The 23,561-nt window shown below is 38.7% G+C and overlaps 1 protein-coding gene across 1 annotated transcript; it reads left to right on the forward strand.

Moving 5' to 3' along the window:
• Positions 1–222: 222 nt before the first annotated feature.
• On the forward strand, positions 223–23,387 carry lonrf1l (LON peptidase N-terminal domain and ring finger 1, like). The gene is made up of 12 exons (XM_057356791.1): positions 223–946; positions 10,140–10,255; positions 14,104–14,226; positions 14,989–15,189; positions 15,360–15,585; positions 16,229–16,334; positions 17,037–17,151; positions 17,332–17,453; positions 18,057–18,215; positions 18,489–18,651; positions 18,811–18,963; positions 21,973–23,387. The coding sequence occupies exons 1-12, from the start codon at positions 343–345 to the stop codon at positions 22,129–22,131; spliced, it is 2,247 nt and encodes a 748-aa protein (XP_057212774.1). The 5' UTR covers positions 223–342; the 3' UTR covers positions 22,132–23,387.
• The last annotated feature ends 174 nt before the right edge of the window (positions 23,388–23,561 follow it).

Below are 23,561 nucleotides of genomic sequence, written 5' to 3' on the forward strand. Positions count from 1 at the left end.
AGACTTTGTAAATATAACAAAAAATAAGACATGACAGGTTTGTGGCACACTGACACACAGAGCTGGTTTCAAAATCCATACATTCCATCATCAGTCATTTCTCTACAGTCCCAAGCGCATGTTATAAAACACTGAGGTTCGTGTTTTGTAATGCGCCTCAGCGACCAATAGACGCAATCGCTGATGCTCACGTGATAGTTTTTTATAACACATGGGCGTAACGTCCTTACTTGTTGGAGCGGGAGTCACTAGTACGATTGCTTATTATGGAATTGTAAATATGCTCTGACGGTTTTTATTTATTACTTTTTTCAGTTCAGTGGCTTTTTTGTGAATGCCACCATGTCGTTGAAAAGACTAACAGACCAAGAATATGCTTTAGAAGAAAGGGGAAGGTTTTTCATTGCATCTGAAACACAGGGCGAAGAAGGCAATGTCGATCACCATGAACTCATTTTACTAAAGGCTGATGTTTTGGCGTCGGAAAATCGCCTCAAAGAGGCTGTGGATATGTATGCAATAGCTATCCGGTATGGTCCTGTCAGGCCGGACCAGCTGAGCACCTTAGTAGGATGCGTTTTGCGCAACTTTAAGAAATTAAAAGAATCTCTTACAAACACCGAGCCGAATTGGACAAAACAGGACAGTGAATTTGACTGCCCTGGTTGTTTTTCTTTTATAGGTGAGCCTGTCACGGTGATCTGTGGACACTCGTATTGTAAAAGATGTTTACAGCAAAGCGCTTTTTCCAAATGTAAACTTTGCAGTGAAGACATAAGGACGAGGCCTGAGGAACCCCGACTCAATGTAATCGTGAGTGGACTGCTTGAGAAGTGGTTTCCCGAAGACATCGAAAGAACGAAATGCATAGGGAAAGCCGAAAGCTTATTGAAGACTAAACAGTACGACAAGGCGATTGCATTTACGAGTAAATTATTAGAATCTGGTAAGTTCACTTCCTTTTCTAACACTGAAACAGAAATGACAGTTCCCGTTCAGTAGATTTCGTGGGGGTTTTTTTCATAGCGTGACTGTATTGCTATCCTCACGGTTACTGGGTTACAACACAGACCTTTTATTTACTAAAAAGGGGACTGAGTTCTACTGACCAACATTTGGATTGACAGCTGAAATCCGTGCATTATTGAATTAGCCCGCCCACTAGATTACGTAACCGGCGAGCGACAGTATTACAAAACGCGGGACACATGCGCAGTTGGGGCGCGTTGTGTAAATGGGTCGTGACACACAGAAGTGTTTTGTAATCTCGTGAGACGTGAGCGTTATAGAAACAGTGTGATAACAACAATGTTCAGGTGTTCAGTTTGTATAAGATATGTTTATGGATCGCCTAACTGTTCAATTTATTTGTTCAGTCAGAATAAAGATTGTAAAAGACTACAGTGTCATTTAAGGAAGAAATAGTGACTTTAAATACATTTATTAGTAATGATCTATAAATATCTTTCAACATTAGGTAATTAGGGAAGAGTCTAAATTTGGTCTAGGAAATGCTGTTTAAATTAAAGGCTTAATTTGTTTTTTAATAAAGGCAAACTTCAATATGTACCAACACAACGTCATGTTTAAATAAGTAACTAATATGTCAACACAGGAATGAAAACTGTCGGCAGGTCTTGAATCTTTTGCTCTCGGTTAGGACAGTGTGTTCTGTTCACCAAACCAAAACTGAGAGTAGGGCATTATGAGTTTTTTTTTATTCCCTAAAAATCTGTTTTACCTTACCCACATGACAAAATGAAGGACATTCAGACTGAATAAAAATGACACACTTGATGTGTTAATCTCTAAAAAATAACTGTTTCATATCATTGTGTCTTTAACTAAATGACTGGATATGCTGAAATGATGCAGACGTGATTAGGGATGGGTATCGTTAAGATTTATCCATACCGATATCGATACTTCTTATCGATACCGGTACTTATCAATACTGTTATTGATACTACACTCTATAATTTGATGCAAAAAACACATGATGTGAAAAGATGTTAAACATTTTAAGTTTCTTTATTACAGCTGAGCTTTAGAACTGCAGTTTACAAATGCTTCTGAGCAAACAGAAAATGCCACATAACAAAACGTGTGTGTGTTCCTTAGCATACCACTTACTGCACTTAGCATGTGCATAGGAGCACATCATAATGTAATTCAACATATTTACTTTACATCACTATGGTTATTTGGCTGGTAGACCGTATTTCTTTTTTCCTTTCTGGTTTTAGGTCTACATAAATTTAAGTACTATTTTCTAAGCACGTAATATTTTTTTATTATATGTACTATTTTTTATAATTTTACTAGCACATTTACTTCAATTTACTAAAGTAAGTCAATATACTCCGTGGCCGAATTATTAAAAACAATGTTATAACTTGTTCTCAAATAAAGGACTTTTATTTTGACGGTTTGCCGCAACGGGGTGTTTGACGGAAGCTTCATTGTTGTGAAACGCGGAGGCTGAAAGCTCCACAGCGCAACTGTGCCACTCTTTCACTTATAAACACTCAAAACAAGCAGGTTACAAATACATCGCGGAAATCATACAGGGCTCTAGACTAACTTTTTGCACTGGTTGCACTGGTGCGCCTAACTTTTTTTCTTAGATGCACCAGCTCAAAAGTTAGGTGCACCCAAATTTTCGACCGCATCACATTTAACATCGCAGTTTTACCAGTTCACTTTTTTTTAAATCGCTGTCCATAAAGGCAAAATTGACTTGTCATTGTAAATGATTAACTAACAATCTGGTCAACATAAAGTTCTTTATTTGAAGCACAATTCTACAAGAAAGGTAACTTACTGAAAAAGTGTTTGTGCTTAAAGTGCTTCACTGAACTGAAATTTAAACTTAAAACATCTCAAGATAAATGGACCAGGGCTTGATATAACCTGGGAGGTTGATGGCTCCGTGTTAGAGCATTGCTTATGGTTTTCGGACGGATCAGGCCTTAACTTAACATTATTCACAAAAAAGTTGTCAGTCGTTCTTTTCATCTTCTCTCATCATTTTTAACTGACGGGCCTATAGGCTCCTCACCTCTCTCTGTCTGACTGCAGCACACACATTTTCATACGTACACAGCAGAGGTTGCGCTAGACATTTTTATTGTCCGTCATTTTGACTGACAGGCTCGTAAAAAATCCGTCATACAGCCCGCTTCCGTCTGAAGTAAAGTTACCAACTGGTAAAGATGCTTTCGTTCGGAAATTTACTTCCGTGCGGCAAGTCCCGTGCTGTGTCTTTCTCTGACACTTTGAAATGCTCCGCACGCACACACACACACACACACACGTCTGGATTATTATCTCCGTGGGGACAGTCCATAGGCGTAATGAGTTGTATACTGTACAAACTGTATATTTTATCCCCTAACCCAACCCCTAAACCTAAAGATCATAGAAAACTTTTTGCATTTTTAGATTATTAAAAATGATTGTTCTGTACCATTTATAAGCTTTTGTGCTCACGAGGACCTCAATTTTGGTCCCCACAGTGACACGAGTCCGCATGAGTTGGTGTGCATTCAGGTTTAGGTCCCCGCCGGGATATACAAACATGAACACGTAGACACACACACACACGCACTGCCAAAATGTTTGCGGCAGTAATAAAGCGCACGCGTGTCTCGCTCTCGCTCTCTCTCTCCGCTGGTTGCTGCTTGATCATATCACGAGTCATGTTCGGTAAAATTTATTCGGCCATTTCACACATTCGGCCGAACAACGAACTTGCGTTATATTTAATATTTTGATGTTTAGGTTCATATGTGATTCGATCTGGGAAAGCACAACAGTCCAGTATCACAAGTAAAAGTCACTTTAGAGTAGTAAAAGACTAGCAAACATTACGGATAACAACTAATAAGCAGTGAAGCAAGTTTTACGTTGTTTATCATGTGCATAGTGTCTGGACTTTTGATCGTCCTTTGTATGTTTTGCGATCGGATAACTCCCGGTGCTGCAGACGGGGAGCTCTGTCATCTCACGAAAACATTGTATAAAAACTTTGCATGCCGTAGTTTACACAGGACTGGCGGGAAATGTGCATTGATACTCCTTCATTCTTCATGTTATGTGGTTTACTTTGATAGGTGAACTGTCTTTCCGCGTCCCAGCGCAACATCCGACGGGTTTTCCCAGATCGCATCACATATGTCTAGTCATTAGGGGTGTAACGATACGCGTATTCGTATTGAATCGTTCGGTACGAGGCTTTCGGTTCGGAACGCATTACAAACCGAACGGTTCGTTTGACTAATAATAAAAAAAGATAAAATTGCTTAAATTGTGTGAAATATGATGTTCTCAGTGCGACTTCTCTCAACAAGGCAACCCAAACGACGTAAAATGCAACGTGCTGTCTGCCACTCCCACCCACCCCCAAAGAAAAACACAATTGCACTTAACCGTTACTCCAGTCAGGCATATTAGCGCGTAGCAATATGGCTAGTAACGTGAATGCGATTACCAGACCAGAAATAGAAGATCCTCCAAAAATCAACAGGTCTGGTTTTTGGGACCACTTTGGTTTCCCTGTAAATTATGAGGGGAATGGCAAGAGAGTGGTGGATAAAAACACTATGGTATGTCGCATCTGCTACACGACAATAAGCTACATTAGCGGGAATACTTCAAACATGTCAGCTCATTTACGCCGACATCACCCCAGTGTGTCAATAGCTGGCAATCGACGAAAACAAGGAGAAACACGCACGCTACAGACTATCCCCGCAGCATTTATGCAGGCATTTCCAACTGATTCGAACAAAGCAAAACAAATCACTGCGGCGATTGGTACATCTATAGCCGCGGATATGAGACCTACTCTGTAGTAGAAAACGGGGTTTTAAAAACTGCTTCATGTAATTGAGCCCCGCTACACTATTCCTTCACGAGGCCATTTCAGCAACACTGTAATTCCTGCTTTGTACAAAAAACAAAAGCCAAAAGAGAATCAATTGGCCGAGGCACAAGCGGTTGCCTGACAACTAGTGATGGGTCGTTCATGAACGATTCGTTCTTTTTGAACGAATCTTTAAAATGACTCGGGAGTAACGAGTGTCTCAGCGAGTGATTCGTTCATTTTGTGTTGACCGCGCATGTGCAACATTGTACCAGAAACAGTAATGAAGTTCGTCTCTCGAGTCATCGGGTCCAGTCGCTTATACCGGAAAGAGAAATGATTAGTTCGTCTCCGAGTCATCGGGTCCGAGTCCTTATACCGGAAAGAGAAATGATTAGTTCGTCTCTCGAGTCATCAGGTCCGAGTCCTTATACCGGAAAGAGAAATGATTAGTCGTCTCTCGAGTCATCGGGTCCGAGTCCTTATACCGGAAAGAGAAATGATTAGTCGTCTCTCGAGTCATCGGGTCCGAGTCCTTATACCGGAAAGAGAAATGATTAGTTCGTCTCTCGAGTCATCGGGTCCGAGCCCTTTTGTTCTTTTGTCAAATGGTAGCTCCGCAGCAAACCTGCAGCCTGTACCGGAGTCTTCGAAGTCTTTAACGTTACGTGACCACTTCCCGGATCATCAGTCAAATGCATGATGTACGTGTTATATGTTGTATTATAGGAAGAAATATAAAATGATCAAAAGATATGTGCAATAAACATCTTCTCTAAAACGTACCGTTCTGTTCTTTTTTTCTGTCAGTATATTCATAAATGTTTCTTGTGGATTTCTGCATGTGTTTTTAATTATCTTAATAACTAACTATTTTGCATAAGAACTGTGCTGGCAAAATATAAACATAAGCAACACTAGTAAAGTCAGTGTTTATGTCTAATGCATATATTACACAAATGATCTCTTATTAAATAATTGCACATTTAAATGATTTCAATAGCCTATTATTATTTACTTTGCAAACTGCATGAGACTTTTTAGTAAAAAACAACAACCTGTAAACTTATTGCATACCTGAGTGACCAAATTGTTAATGAATTATAAATACATACTTTACAGAAATGCTTTCAGGAAATAATTAAATAACTGTTTCTCATAACTTGTCCTATAAGTTATTTCTTATTATATATCTGATCAAAACTAACATAAATAAACTTATGGGGTAATTTGGCTATTAACATGCAACATTAATTTAACTCTGCTCAGATGAACGAAATGACTCGAAAAAAGATTCGCTGAACGAGATTCAAACATCCGAATCGCAAAAATGACTCGAACTTCCATCACTACGACAACGACGGCCTCTGTAGTTACATGACTGGCCAAGTAAAAAACACAAATGTGGGATAGACTTTAAAGTTTAAAAGTTTTATATTTTATTATGATTATACAATTCCTTTGTTCAGTTCATCTTTCTGGAAAAACTAAAAATTTTGTAAAAACAGATATAAAAATTGTTCTTTACTTTGTATTTGTGTCTGTTACAACAAAATTACATTTCATTTTTTTGTTTTATATGCTGCTGAGAAAACACACAGAAGTGGGTCAAGTATAGCTCATTGTTCAAAGTAAAAAAATCATACTTTATGATGTTAGTTTTAATAAATAAAATGTGAAAAAAATCAAGGAAATTTTTCTGGCATTTCTTCTTTTTGCTGTATGAAAAGTACCGAACCGGGACACCACTGTGCCTATCGAACCGAACCGTGAATTTTGTGAACCGTTACACCCCTACTAGTCATGTAACAATGACAGGTGAAAACACGCACGTCCCTTCGCGAGCATATCACACTCTAATAGAGGGAAACGGGGAGTTACAAATTGCCCTCAATTTTCGGTTAACGCGACCTCTGGTACACACACGTACAGGAAAATCTGGACCACGGCCAATCAGAGGGGGGTCCGCCCTTCACTATCTCTGATTGGTTTAGACCACGATATGGGCCTAATGTGTGTCTGTTGTTGAATCACAGGGAGACTTTCAGAGTCGCGAGACTTTTTTTCTCCCTCGAACGGCTGGTCGCACCGGTGCGACCTCAGATTTTTCTTAGTCGCACCATTGAGAAATAAGGTCGCATGTGCGACCAAATTGGTTGCACTCTAGAGCCCTGTACATATGGTCTAATTTCACACATATGTCGAGCAAACTTCGGCCTTTCGACATCATCAGGGTGGAAAATGATAGGCAGCAGCTCTAATTCGCCATTTAACACTCGAATACACAGAGATAAAACAACGCAAGTATCGATAACAGTATCTTTTGTCATGAAGCTTATCGATACTCTGGTATCGAAAAGATGCACCGATTGCATTTTCTTTGCCGATTCGATTTCCGATTTTATTACAAGTGAAACCTGCCGATTCCGATTTTCTATCCACAAACTATAATTGACAGTATACTGTATATAAAACCATATTAACTTTTCTTCAATACACATTTTTTTTATTTTCATTGAATAAATGATTGAACATTACAATTTCCCCAAATTTCCCTAAATGCAGTTCTCCAAGCTGCATTAAATTACAGAATCTTCTCTTTCCAAAACAACTCTTAAATTGAATAACTCTGTGACTGAAAAGAAGTACAAATAATAAAATATAACTAAACATGTCACTTAATTTACCTTTTTCATTTTTGTACTCATCTCACAAAAGTCTAAGATAACAATAAAATACTTCAACTTTATTCTCGTCTGTTTCTGTTTATGAAACTAACATTGTTTTATTTCATTTTTTCTGAAATGTAAAATAAATAGTCTTTATCTTGTGTCTGTAGTATTAAAAGAAGTGGGTTGATTTTTGCTGCAACTTCAATAAAAAAGTTAAAAATCTTATGAGTGAATTCTACTCTAAAGATGTATATGTATTTGCAGTTTTTTTTGTTAGTAAAGAACTCAATCAGATATATATCACATATATTGGTTGATTTATTCTTTTTTTTATATTTTGGATTTTTAAAAACAAGTAGAAGTCGTGTTGAATGTCATTTTACCTAGGTGAAATGACCACAGTTTTACCGTAAGACAAGAAATCAGGTTGAATGGAATTTACGTTTGTTTAACACCGAGTGAACGACTTCAACATGAGTTTAGCATGTGTCAGAGTTTAGCATGATGCTAATAGCATCACTGTTAGCATACATACCCCATGTAGACGGAGCAGCGAGAGATGAACTACAGTGCACCTTTTTGTCTGTACAGTACATGATGCGTGTGTACGCGCGTGCAGTCAGCGGATATGAGAGATGCGCGTCAGTCAGCAGAGACTCGCGGTCCGGTGGACCCACATGCGAGTATAAACGAGCCGTGAAAGACAGGCTGTGCGCGCGCACGTTTACATGTTTACATGCGGCTTTGAGTGTACTGACGGCTGTGACGTTCTTGCCCGCATCACGGGCAACAGAAGATCGGCTTGGAATCGGCGAGACGTGAGACTGACCGGCCGGTCAATCATATGAAAAACCGGCCAATTCCGGTCTCTGGCCGGTCAATCGGTGCACCTCTAGTATCGACCCAATTATGTACCGGTCCAAAAAAGTACCGGTTCTTGGTACCCATCCCTAGACATGATGTTTGCTTAAGTTACATAATGTCACAACCTTCCATTCACTCTACACAAAAATTCACGCTCTTTGCCGGTGTTCTTCAGTAAGAAGATTGTGTTCTGGACATGCATCTCAAAGTCCCAGTGAAATTAAAAATTACAATGCCTATTTTTACATGAAATATTGCAGCGTTTATTGTAAATGGTTTATCAATATGGGTCATTCTCTTTTTAAAATTTGTGTGCCCTCATAATCTTTTGTTAAAATCTGAAAATGCACTTCCTTCCTGTAATGACTATCCATCTTAAATGGTGTATTTTAGCTTGAACGGAGCATCGGTTAACTCCTCCCCTTCAACTGTCAACTGCTGCCAGTTCCATTTCAAAATGCAATGACTGTTTTTATTAGTGCTGTCAATCGATTAAAAAAATTAATCGGATTAATCACACATTTTTTCTGTGATTAATCACGATTAATCGCACATAACAATTATATTTTAAAATATACTTTTACATTTGAATAATTTCACATTTAATCTTCAAATTGATGTAGAAACAACATATTTCTTTAACAGCATCATTTTATGAAAGCTAACATCTTGATATTAGTATTGTAACTGATGTCTCTATTAAATTGATTATTTTAACATGAATTATAGCCATTCAACAGTATAATTGAGAGCTCATGTAGGAAATATACAGAAATTGAAGGACACTTTACAGTCTTTAATGCTAAATTATAAATTAAATGCAGAAGAATTCTCATTAAAGCTACAAAATCACATTGATTTCTTTGATTTTGTTCTTTGATTAACATTAGTGACAGGAGTCAGAGCAGCACGTTTAAGAACGCGGCCCCTTTAAGAGCTGTCTCAGTACGCAGATCTGACCGTCACCGCACTCCCATTTTCACAACTCTTTGCATTCATTTAAGATTTTATTTTACACTTTGAAGTCTGTGCTTAAGAAAATGCTAGACAAAACGGGCTTTCTGACATAATCTTGTGTGGTTTTATCTATTCAAGCACGAAAGAGAACTTAACACGGATGCGCTGTCTGACAGAGATTCACCGACGCAGCCCTTAGCAGGTGACTGTTTACACCAGACTGGACCTCGCGTTGCGTTTTGCCGCGTCCCACAGTTTAGAAGCTGTCTATCTTCATTGAACGCGTTGAAGCAACTGTTTCAAATCGCGCTTAAGTGGTTTAAAAGCCTGTACACGAATAAGAGCGTGATTACATAATGTAACGCTAGACAAAGGATGTCAAAACAAACGGATGCTGCGTTAATGCGATAAATATTTTCTCACGCGTTAATTTGAAAAAATTATTTAACTAATTATTAATTAAATTTAATTATTTAAAATTAACGTTGACAGCCCTAGTTTTTATACATCCAATCAAATCGCAAAAAAAGACAAAGCCACGCCCACTATTTTTATCATGAGAAATTCCATTTCACTTGGAAATGCGTCAAAATACGGAAGTAAAATCCGCAACTTCCGGTTCACGGGGACTTTAAATAAATAGTCACTGAACGTTTCCATCCTACAGCATAATCAAAAACTTTCCACCTTTATTTGGCCTTGGGGAGGAAGAGCAGTGTTGAGCCTTCTGTGAACAAAAACAATGTGATGATCTCTAGCCCTGTTTCCCTCTCTGTTAGACTTCAGTAACGTGTGGGTGTGGGAGTGCCATGCCGAGGCACACAGAGGACTGAAGCAGTTCCATGAGGCGTTGGAAGACTGGGAATCTTGTTTGAGGATTATCCCATCTCCAGAGGTGCGTCTATGGATTTCCCCAGATGGCTAATCCATAGTACATCAGCATGCTTTTACAAATATCTTTTCGATATGCTATGCATTGCAGCCATACATACAAGTCAATGTACTGTATGTGGTTTTGGTTGCTGTATGATTTGTTGCGCATTCTTGACCATAAGAGAGTAAATGTTTCTGTGTCTGCTGGAACTGGTATTGCTTCTAAGGGTGCGTTTTAGTGTTGTCACGATACTGGAATTTCTCATTTCGATACAATACCTAGAAAAATATCGATATTCGATACCATTTTCGATACCACGGGGAAAAACTTCCACAACATTAAGGCCTTAATACATTTTCTTTTTATTAAAAGATAAATATAACAAGGCTAGAACATGAAATTGAGCTTGGATGAGGTATATTTTAACATGAACAAAAACATATTGTGCAGGTCAAAAACCTTTATTCCAAGGCAATAAAGTGCAAGAAAAAATAAATAAAACAGCACAATCTTTTGTATTTTAAGAAAAATATTTTTCTTTCGCAAAGCATGTCAAAAAATATATATAAACAAAAAAATGACATGGGAACAATTATTATTCCATTAAATGGACACATTTTCTACAGATGTGAGTGAGAGTGACATCCTAATTATAGCCTAAGGTTTCTTTGCAACATTCAAATTTTGAGCTAGGAACACCATCATGTCAATGTGTTCCTCTGTAAGTCGAGCCCTTCTTGGACTGCAAATGAGCCCTGATGTACTAAAAACACGCTCTGAAGCTGAGCTTGATGCAGAGATACACAAATACTTCTTAGCAAACTGGGCAAAGTTAGGTAAAGTCTTCTCATGGGTCTTCCACCATGAGAGAGGGTCCTCTTCTGCACAGATTTCGGGCATCTTTCCATATACTGAGAACTCATTTTTGAGTACAGATTCTGCACCAATATTCTCTTCACTGGATGATACATCTTCCAAGTTCACTCTTTTTTCCCCTTGTATGCTTGTTAACAGTCCCTTCAGATCTTTTTTAGCTTTCTTTGCTAGTTGCTGCTTGTCACCTGGAGAAGATGTTTGCTGACTTTGGCCCCCTTCTTTTGCCAAATTCACATTGACAACAAGATTATTTTTAACCTCCTCTCCTAAAGTAACAAAACTGTTTTTGAACCTTGGGTCGAGAAACGTGGCTGTGTTCAGTGTCAGCTGAAGATGTGTGTCCTCATATCTCTGTCTGAGATCTTCTCTAATACGATCTTTAAGCTGACATTTTAGGTTGCTGTCACTTTCCTCAACTGTCAAAGTAGAGATGATCTTCCAAGTCAGAGGCAGAACGGCAGAGAGTGTGGTGTGTTTTTCACCACTTAGGGCATCCGTGAAAGAGCTGATAGGGCTCAATACATCTTTTACAGCCTCAAGAACTGTAATGTCTGAATCCTTAGGCATGAGGTGCCATTTCTTTCGATCATCAGCTAAAACAGAACAGACCGCCTGCTGCTGTTCAAGAAATCTCTCCACCATTTCATAAGCAAAGTCCCAGCGTGTGGGCTCATCATGGATCATTCTGTGTTCAGGGAGTTGCAAATCTTTTTGTTTCTTCTTCAGCTGTCGAAACATCTTCGGTGACCTGCTGAAGGCAGACACTGTCTTTCTCAATCTTGACAGTGCTCCAAACACACGGTCTATATCCAGGCCCTTGTTAATGGCAAGATGTAAATTGTGGCCAAAGCAGGGGACCCATGTGAAGTCCTGCTGAAATGCTTTCTTGTTTGCCGAGGCATTATCAGTGGTGATACCAGCCATGTATGACATATCCAGCTTCCACGTTTCTTGTATGATTTCCTCCAAGGCCTCCCTCAAGCATTCCGCAGTGTGCTCACAGTTCAGCCCAACACACCCCAAGCACCAGCTCTGCATGTTCCAGGATTCAGTTATAAATTGCACAGTTACTGCCATGAATGTGGAAGTGGCCCTGCTGGTCCACAGGTCAGTGGTGCATGAAAAAAAAGGTTTATCCCCAAGACTGTTCATGAGTTTTTCTTTTGTTTCATTGTATAGGGCTGGGATTTCAGTGTACATGAAGTAGTTACGTGAAGGAAGGGCATACCTGCTATTTAAATGTTCAAGAAGTTGTCTGAACCCAGGTTTCTCAACAGTGTAGACAGGGACCTGATCCATGCATATGTACTCTGCTACGGCCCTGTTCAGTTTCTTTGCTTCATTTGAGTTTGCATCATACTTTCTTCGTAGTTCAAAAGCAGCTAGTAGGGTGGGCTGTGAGTGGGTTTTCACTGTAGATGGATTCTCAGCTTCCTTCTGAAGCTATAAAGGAAATATTTCACATTAAATTTTTAGATCAGGCCTTTAAAATTAACAAAACTACCTAATCTTTTAAAAGAAATTTATGTTAATGGTAATAACTTGCAAAAACATGAATAAACAAATACTTCAAGTATTTATTAATCTACTGTTAATACATTTACATAAAATCAAAAGTTGTAAAAGTGTTAATTTAATTAAATAACCCAGAGTTATCATGAACTGTAGTATTTTATGAGCAGATTTTAATTTGGGCTTTAACATTATCATTGATCAGCGCACACATAGAGCCCTATGGTAAACAAAAGTGCAAACGTGCATCACACGCTCACTGAAATTACACGAGAGTTAATAAATTACATAATTTTATGGCATTTTCTTGTCAGATGCAACTACTTTGTCCGAAATTTTTAGTCTGACAACTGTCTTGGGTTTATATTACAATTAAGGGGAAAACGGGTCAACACACATCAATTTGATTTGTGATTAATGCTACACTTTTGTTTAAAACGAGAACAGTTACCAACCTCTCTAAATTCTTTATACAAGTCCGCGTGTCGGTCCTTCAAGTGCTTTGCTAAATTAGTGGTGTTAGCGCCTTTTGTTAGCACTCCTCTGTAGCAACGCTTGCATATCGGCTTGCTTGTGTCCTTCGCCTTTCCATGTTCATTTGCCTCAAAGCCGAAAAAGTTCCAAACAGCACTCCTGCCATGTTCTTTGTCGACCAAAGCCGGTCGCGAAGACTCCGCATTGGCCATCTTTCAACACTTCGCACAATTTACATGAGCGCATGAGACGAGTCAGTGAGAGGAGGCGGAGCTCTGTTGATACTGCGTGCCGCTCACGTGCAGTGTGTCGGAGAGGAGAGAGAGAATGGGAAAGCGCAGCTGGCATCGATATATCGATACTGTTGGACATGAGTATTGGAATCGTTTTAGATTTTTCAGAATCGATATGTATCGAAAAATCGATATTTTTGACAACACTAGTGCGTTTATATTTTGCATTAACATATGCGACCTGTATCTGGATGTTGTCCACATACACATTGAAAAGACAATTGTAAACGCGCTTCTGATCGGAATGTTATCCGGATCTCAGTGTAATGTAAACGCAATCCAGCCAGTTTATCTACATTTACCGGTGTTGTGCCGAATTTTGACTCCCCATCAGATTACGACTCCCCTCATTGATTTTGATGTTGACAAGTGTAAACGCGCTGTGTCCTGATTGTCTGAAGATCCGATCTGCTTGTTCGGATCACCGAGATCGCATGTTAATGTCAAATATAAACGCACCCTAAGGTATTGGAACTTTACAATAACTGTGTCCAAGCCATTTAATTAAAATTTCAAAAATATCTGAGTTCAGAAATATATTTTAAATATAGCATTTATATGTTTATATGAGTCATTCCTGTGTTTGCCTATTTGTACTGTATGCTTATTGTATACAATATAAGGTTAGTTAACAGAACTAGACTTTTCAGTATTTAACCAATTTACCTAAACAAAATCTTTGCTCACTCTTGTGTTTACATTTCTGTCTTGCAGAGATATTACCAGAAAGCAAAGATTTTCCAAGAGATGGGTCAAGTGGATGAATCTCTGCAAGTCTTCCTTCAATGTTTAGCATTGGATGAGAACTTCCACCAGGCCAAACGAGAAGTGGAATTGGTAAAATTAATCTCTTGTCGTTTTTGTGCAATTAAGACTTATTTTAGGGTAATTATAGCTTGCAATATGCAGTTAGATAAAGATGGACTTTTGAATGAAGTCATGATTTATGCAATTGCAGAATGTCTTGGAAAGTTGTTAATTTTGTTTGTCTTTATGTGTAAAGCCATTTGTTGGTACAGAATCATTATAGCATTGATTCATACGCATTTTATATGAAAGTCAATGGAGAAAAAATACATTAAAAAGGTGAAAGGTTTACATTTTAGTTACAATAAACTAAATGTTTCGATAAAACATAATTATCTTAAGTTATTACAGAGGAAACCTTGTGACTTTGTGCCTAAGCATGCCGAAAGAAAAGAAAGTTTGCTTTAAGCCTTGCATAATCTGTGTATCTTTCAATCCTGTCAATTCTGTGTGTGCAAGTGTTTGTGAGTGTAAATACTGTGGCTTTAAAAACAATTTCTCACACGCTCTTATGCAACATGTGGCCTCTATTAGGACTGTGAATGTTATTTAAGAACAGTGACCTCTTTATAATTTTTACAGTGTAATGTTTTATATATTTAAATAAACATTTCTAAAGTAGAAACGCTAGCATCGGTAGAGATAGATGACAAAACAGTATTTCTTTAAACAAATCCAGGCCTGACATGTTTGCTCAAAGAATCAGACAAGCTGAATAATTATGCTATTTTAGCTACTTTGTATACTAAATCTCTCTTGAAATGTCTCTGTTCTTTGTTTTCTGTCTCTCAGATCTTGCACGATCTGTTGTCTCCAGCCTGTGAGAATGTCAAGGTCGGTTTGAGAGAGACCACTCAGAACACTTCCACTCATTTGCGCAGTAAAACCCTGGTGGCCGAGGGCCAGGCCCGAGAACAGCTGACGCAGGTGCAAGACCAGTGGCAGCATGACACACGACCAGCATCCACCCCTCCTCCCCCTAAAGCCTCAGAGGTAAACACCACAACACCTGAAAACTTAGAAACTAGATAAAACATTCTCATGCATTTCATGCGAACTTTACTAAGACTAATCTCTGACTTTATCTCTTGTAAGTGACCTTAAAAAAAATAGTTAACTGTTCTGCCAAATACCTTTAACACCCAATGTTTTCATGTCTGCAGAGACCAGGTCGATCTGAAACACCAGAGCGGTCCGGCCTGAGCAGAACTCATTCCCTTCGTGTTCATGGGCTAAGCGGGGCTGTAGAGGAGGGGCTTAAAAGAGTTTGCTCCGCTCCCCAGTTAAGTGACCCAGAAAAAGGGGCACTACTGAAGAGGAAACTCTCTGTGTCAGAACCTGGACCGGGTATCGCTTATAGCCATGGCAGTAAATACAAGAAGCATGGAGGTAAGTTTAATGCAGTTTTAACACATGTGTATACCACAGGACAGTGTGACCCAATGTTCAGTTGAAAAGCCATGCAAATTCAATGTTGGCAAACAATACACTTGAACATTCATATGACGACCAAACCGAAATCTAGCCTTTTGCAGCCATGCATTCATTTTTTGTTATATATAGGATAAATGGTCTAGGACAGGTGGTTCTTCAACTATAGGCACTTTTGGCCTTTGAACCTTTGATGTTTAAAAGAATAGGTCACCTTTAAAATTAAAATTGTCATTATTTATGCACCCTCTTGTCATGTCAAACCTGTATGACTGACTTTCTTCTGCAGAACAAAAAAGAAGATATTTTGAAGAATGTTGGTAACAAAAACCGTTGGTGCCCATTGACTTGCATTTGTTTTGTGTCCAATAGAAGCCAATGGGGACCAACGTTTTTTGGTTACCAGCATTTTTCAAAATATCTTTTTTTGTGTTTTGCTGAAGAAAGAAAATCACAGAGGTTTAAAATGACAACAGGGTGAGTAAATGATGAGAGAATTTATTATTTTGAAGGTGAACTGTTCCTTTAAATGCAAGTATCTAAGTTTGCATGTCCTTATCTTTCTTTTCCTTTCTCCGTTCTGTTTCACCTTCTCCTTCAGGGACAACCATCCATGCTACTCCTGTGGTCACAGAGGAAACGTCTCACCGAGTCCTGCCACAAGAGCTGCTGGACCCGAATGATTTTGAATGCTCTCTATGCATGAGGTGAGAGAGGAGCCCGTTTGGTGAGAAGGCAAAAATATTGTTGTAAGGTTGAATTAAAATGAATTCATTTTGAAGAAAGTGGTTGATAGTACAACCAATGTAGTAAACAAATTTATTTTGTGAACTAATTCCTTTTAATGAATCAATTAAAAATGCTCAAATTTACAAAACACATTATTTGGAGGAAAGTGAAGTGTAGATTGGAATCATCATATGACCCACGTTGGACTCACGGGTCCCCATGAGCGGATATCTCTGATATGTATATAGCATATGCACAGCCCACTACGTTGTTCAAATGACAATGTGCATGTTAGGAACTTAGTTTTGCGGTAATAAATGCTACTTTAAATAAAGGAGAAACATTTCAAAATGTATGATGTATGGTATCAGAACCAGAAGCAAATTCTGTATGATTCCTATCCTTGCATAAGAGAAAAAAACAATAGCTTATTTGACAGATTACATAGAATATAATGAAGGCAAATCATTGGAGCTTATAATGTTTTTGAGACAGCTTCCCTCAGAAAACCGAAATATCAGACAGCAGATTCATTATCTGTCACTATGTAGTGGCAGTGTACAGGACCTCACGGTTACTCAGTTTGCTATGTGTTTTGGCACTGTACAAAAATTGAATGTGTCACTCAACATCAGTGCTTGAAAGTAGATTGAGCTCATCATCATCTTTCTCATTTCAAGGTTGTTCTATCAACCCGTCACGACTCCCTGTGGTCACACTTTCTGTAAGACCTGTCTGGAACGCTGTCTGGACCACAACCAGCAGTGTCCTCTTTGTAAAGAAAGTCTCAAAGAGGTTCGTCAAACCAATATCTCGCATTATAATGGCATTTTTGTAGATAGTTTTAATGTGACTCCTTTTTTATAAAAAAATGCAAATATCAAGTGTTACTTGCCTGTTCGATTTTCAGACTTTCAAATAGTTCAGTATAGTCCAATATTTGCATGTTTAGTGATTGTTTGCCTTTCTGTACAGTATCTTGCCTGTAGAAAGTACACAATCACACAAGTGCTGGACAACATCATTCAAAAGAATCTATCCGGAGAACATCAAGAGAGAATGAAATTACATATTGAGGAGACAAAAGAGTTTTCAGAGTAAGTACATACTTACACAAACTTGGGTGGGTGTGATGTTTGTGGCGGCTGTTTATACAGCGTTTAAAAACAACAACACTCGTATGCAAACTATATCAAAGACGAGCACTTGCTGTTTACAAATCGATTGCTTCAGATGTAGATCCGGTATTTGTATGTGGTTTACAATTGACAGCAAACATCACAACTTGGCACGTTGATAGAATTCAGCCAATGTGCGGTCACAGATCTGTGTATCCAAGATATTTTCCAAGAGCTTCAAATGCGGCGGATATTTATGTTAACACAATGTCTTACAGTTTTGATTATTCCAATAATTTTATTTCAAGTGTTAATGTGAAGCAGCTGTTTTTTGGCAAAGAAGTCTGGATTATCAAGACAACATATTTATGTAATATGTAAAACATTCCTGGGCTTAATTTTAGCAGAAATACCACATTACCATAACTTCAAATGACTCGTACCATGATTTTGGTTCTACTGCCCACTCCTAACACACACACACAGAGAAGTCACACAGTTTGCGTAACTAGCACATCTCCATATCTAATTTACAAATCACGTTGAATTAATTCTGAATATCACTTTGTTCTCTCTCTCTAGCTTAACAAAGAATGTGCCCATGTTTGTTTGTACCATGGCCTATCCCACTGTGCCTTGCCCACTGCATGTGTTCGAACCACGGTACCGTCTCATGATCCGACGCTGCATGGAAACCGGGACACAGCAGTTCGGCATGTGCATCAATGACCCCCAGAAAGGGTGAGTGTGATTATGTGTGTTGGATTACGTACTTAAATGATTCATATAGGCAATATCACACAGACACGAGTGCTGTTGTTTCAAACATTAGTACCACTTATTATTAGATTTCCCGTGGCTAAACTGGTAAAGCATGGTGCTAGCAAAAATGCCAAAAGCCCTTTGTGAAAGAAATGCACAGATTTATTAAATGTATAGCTTTAATATCTCGAAAGGCTTCTTCGGTGATTAAATTTGAGGAGCAGAATTAACTCAACTTTATCCCATTTGTAGGTTTGTGGACTACGGCTGTTTGCTTCAGATCCGCAGCGTGCATTTCCTCCCAGACGGGCGTTCTGTCGTGGACACCATCGGAGGGAAGAGGTTTCGTGTGCTCTCGCGTGGTATGAGAGATGGATACTGTATAGCCAACATTGAGTATCTGGAGGATATGAGGGTATGGACCATTTGTAAATTACAGAAAGAAAATGTCAAGTAAATAAAAATGAGCAAGAAATGAAGTAAAAAAAGTCACACTTTTATATTGAATGTACACGTGATTAATAACAAACTGAAGATTTTAAGGTACAGTGATGATGCGTTTTGTGTTTTGCAGGTAAATGATGTGGAAAAACTGGAGAAGCTGCAAGTGTTGCATGATCAGGTCTATGACCAGGCTCGCAAATGGTTTCAGAACCTGGAGAACCGTTTCCGGAACCAGATCCTCCAGCATTTCGGCCCGATGCCTGAGAGAGAAGCTGACATCCAGGTATTTCCCGTTCCTTTAATCCCCATTAATGGAGAGAAGCCCTGCTATGTTTATTTCCTCCCCATACAACCGGGCTAGGCGTGAAGTAGGTCAGAGTGCAGCGAAGGTTGTGCTTGCATAAGGCCACGAGTGCCGTTACATCATAAGTGGGTCAATTGAGCGGAAGTAGATTTGGCAGCTTTCACAAACAGACAGACGTCTGACGCACACAGCTAGTCTGGTAAATGCATTAGCGCGTCGTCTAGAAGAGAAAAGGCATGCTTTAAATGCTTACAGAGGGAGGTTGTGCTTGTGTAAGTGTCATTGAGGGCAACCTGTCGGTATAAGACTGAGATTTTTTAATGGGGCTAGGTATTAATACTAGAGGTGCACCGATTGACCGGCCAGAGATCGGAATCGGCCGTTTTTTCGTATGATCGGCCCGACCGGTGACCGGCCGGTCAGTCTCGCGTCTCGCCGATTCCAAGCCGATCTTCTGTTTCCCGTGATGCGGGCAAGAACGTCACAGCCGTCAGTACACTCAAAGCCGCAAGTAAACATGTAAACATGCGCGCGCACAGCCTGTCTTTCACGGCTCGTTTATACTCGCATGTGGGTCCACCGGACCGCGAGTCTCTGCTGACTGACGCGCATCTCTCATGTCCGCTGACTGCACGTGCGTACACACGCATCATGTACTGTACAGACAAAAAGGTGCACTGTAGTTCATCTCTCGCTGCTCCGTCTACATGGGGTATGTATGCTAACAGTGATGCTATTAGCATCATGCTAAACTCTGACACATGCTAAACTCATGTTGAAGTCGTTCACTCGGTGTTAAACAAACGTAAATTCCAATCAACCTGATTTCTTGTCTTACGGTAAAACTGTGGTCATTTCACCTAGGTAAAAAGACATTCAACACGACTTCTACTTGTTTTTAAAAATCCCAAATATAAAAAAATGAATAAATCAACCAATATATGTGATATATATCTGATTGAGTTCTTTACTAACACAAAAAACTGCAAATACATATACATCTTTAGAGTAGAATTCACTCATAAGATTATTAACTTTTTTATTGAAGTTGCAGCAAAAATCAACCCACTTCTTTTAATACTACAGACACAAGATAAAGACTATTTATTTTACATTTCAGAAAAAATGAAATAAAACAATGTTAGTTTCATAAACAGAAACAGACGAGAATAAAGTTGAAGTATTTTATTGTTATCTTAGACTTTTGTGAGATGAGTACAAAAATGAAAAAGGTAAATTAAGTGACATGTTTAGTTATATTTTATTATTTGTACTTCTTTTCAGTCACAGAGTTATTCAATTTAAGAGTTGTTTTGGAAAGAGAAGAATCTGTAATTTAATGCAGCTTGGAGAACTGCATTTAGGGAAATTGTAATTAGGGATGCACCGAATCTAACATTCTTGGCCGAAGCCGAAGCCGAACATGATGTGAAACACTTGGCCGAAGGCCGAATAATACCGAACACCGAATATGGTTTTTGCATTTCTTCTATTTATTAAGCTATTTTTTCACTATTGCACAAACTGAATAGTCAAAATTTGCTTTTAAAAATTTGTCTTGCTTTTCAATAAAATACAATACAACTTAATATAAAATTGAGCAAAACAAAATACATTAAAACAAAAAATTTAATAGCCTATATTAATTAGGCCTATAACTGACTGGTAAAAGAATGTAATGTAAGTTACTCTGTACCCCTACAACAAAACAGTTCATTAAAAAGTGTCATTCCACATTAGGCCTATAAACTAAAAATACGAATAAACTAAAACTGTTGGATTTTTATAGGCTACGTTGCAAAATGATTGTAAGAAAAAAAACATCGAACGCAAGCTATTCTGACTGATGCTGACTGACAACCATATCAGTTCACGTCTCTCCTGCAAACTCCGCCCACAAAAGCTGACTGTTCTCTGGTGCACTCGTGGCCGGGATGCACAGAACATACTTTGACAAGTTGTTTAGTACAGGGAACTGTGTGCGCGCGACCACTGTATGATGTCAAAGGATGTCGCGAGCGGCGGGGCTACTGTCAGACAGCCCGCTCCCGTCTGAAATAGCCACAAGTTACCGACCGGTAAAGACGCTTTCATTCGAAAATTTACTTCCGTGCGGCAAGTCCCGTGCTTTGTCTTTCTCTGACACCTTAAAATGCTCTTAAAATGCTCCACACACACACTGCCAAAATGTTTGCGGCGTTAATAAAGCGCACGTCTCTCTCTCTCTCTCTCTCTCTCTCTGCGCTGGTTGCTAGTTGATCGTTTCTCGAGTCATGTTCGGTAAAATTATTCGGCCATTTCACATATTCGGCCGAATACCGAACATGCGTTTTTTGCTATTTTCGGCCGAATATATTCGGTGGCCGAACATTCGGTGCATCCTCATCTAATTGTAATGTTCAATCATTTATTCAATGAAAATAAAAAAAAAGTGTATTGAAGAAAAGTTAATATGGTTTTATATACAGTATACTGTCAATTATAGTTTGTGGATAGAAAATCGGATTCGGCAAAAATCGGAATCGGCAGGTTTCACTTGTAATAAAATCGGAATCGGCAAAGAAAATTGCAATCGGTGCATCTCTAATTAATACAGTTTTGTGCTACATTTCACCAAACCTATTTGCGTGTAATGCAGGTTGTTATTGACGTGTGGTTTGATTCATTTTATTTATCTTTAGATAAATTCTGTCATCATTTATTCAACAATCATGTCATTCAAAACCTCTGTATGACTCTTTCTTTTGAGGAACACAAAAGAAGATATTTTGAGAAACGTCTCAGTGGTTTTGTGTCCATACAATGGAAGTCAATGAGGGCCAATGTTGTTTGGTTACCAACGCTCTTCAAAATATCTTCTTTTGTGTTCTGCAGAAGAATGAAAAACACACAGGTTTGGAATGACATGTGTAAATGAGGAAAGAATTTTCATTTTTTTTATAAACAGCCTGTTCTAAAATAAAGATGAACATTGTTGTGGTTTTCCAGGCCACACCTAATGGTCCCGCATGCTGTTGGTGGCTCCTAGCTGTTCTTCCTGTGGACCCCCGATACCAGCTGTCTGTCCTCTCCATGACAACTCTAAAAGAACGACTAGTCAAGATCCAGCACATTCTCACCTACCTGCAGAACATCCCCAGCGACTAGAGCTTCCACACATACGCACACTTGACTCTTTTTCCAGCTTGGGTGCTGTCTAACAAAGAACTGATGAGATTCCAAGGAAACTGAAATGTGGACGGGAGTCGAGTGTAATGCCAAGAGTTTTCTGAATGAAGTGTTTTTCATAACGAAATGAATTGTTTCATACTCACTTTTTATTCTAATCTTACCTCCGAGACAATTTAGCGTTTGTTTGCATTTGAATTCTGGTTAGAGTGTTAGACGACATCCCTTCCTAAGTATTTATCATAATGGCAGTCGAACAATCTGCCACATCTCTTTAACGTGAAACTTGAAACTTAAGTCAACTTGAAAGGTTAGTTTCCTACTGTTACCCACAGCATTTATCAGTGCTTTGAGGGTAGAAATGTTGCTGGAGAGCTTTCCAGCATTTCAAATTGGATCATGCATGTTGAACGAAGCATCTGCGCGGACAAAATTTGATGATTTTTGGGCACCCTGATTAACAGAAAGCAAATTTTATGTATTTATTTACTTAAAACTGGAGAAACAAAAGGCGGAAATGTCTCTTCCAAGCATCCAACCAAGCTTGGTTTCTATCCATTGCGAACGCACAAGAGGTCGACATCGCAGAGCTGCCGATTCCATCAGCGTTGCTTTCTCAGCAATAGATGATAATGCAGCTTGCAAAAGAGCTTAGAAATGAGCACTGCTATGATAATACTATTTATTTCTGACAAAGAAATATTTTATAGGTGTGGGTCGATCACAAAGGAAAGAAAATACTTTATAGGACAAACCATCACTCTCTGTCAAATCCACTACAGCCTGAGATTTTTGAGGCACAGTTGTAATAACGATATATTGTAATTGTGATTGTACAAAATAAATGCGAAGGGGAACTTGCAATATTTTAGATATTCAAATCCTATCATTGTCCAGAAGACCCTATCATTAGATTCAACAGCACCATCAAGAGATTCAGCAAACATTCTGACCGCGAATCAAACTTATTTGAGCTCTTACCTGTATGGTGCTTGTGTGAGGAGGACTAACTTTTGCCTTATTGACATGTATTCTGCTCCTATGGTATGATGCATCAGCTTGGGTTTTTGCATTCCTTTTGCCAGAGTAATAATTCTGTGGTTTAATTTACTTCTTAAAATCCTTTGTGTGTAAAATATGTCAAATAATGGCTTCGTTGTTTGTAGACATTTTTACGTCTGCTTAAATATTTAAGTTTTCAATTTTCAAATTAAATGCACATCTTTTTCATTGTATCTGTGTTTTATTGTTATTATGTATTTATTGTGACTGTTATTTATTAATATTGCCAAATAAATCCTCCACAGAGTGGCAACAGAGTTTCACAGGTTTTGCAACAGCAGATGTTTCATAACTCGCGTATGCTGTCTGTCCTTATTAGATAATCAACCATAGAAAACACCAGAATA

This window comes from Triplophysa rosa, linkage group LG17 (assembly GCF_024868665.1).
Source record: "Triplophysa rosa linkage group LG17, Trosa_1v2, whole genome shotgun sequence".
Classification (NCBI taxonomy): Eukaryota; Metazoa; Chordata; class Actinopteri; order Cypriniformes; family Nemacheilidae; genus Triplophysa; species Triplophysa rosa.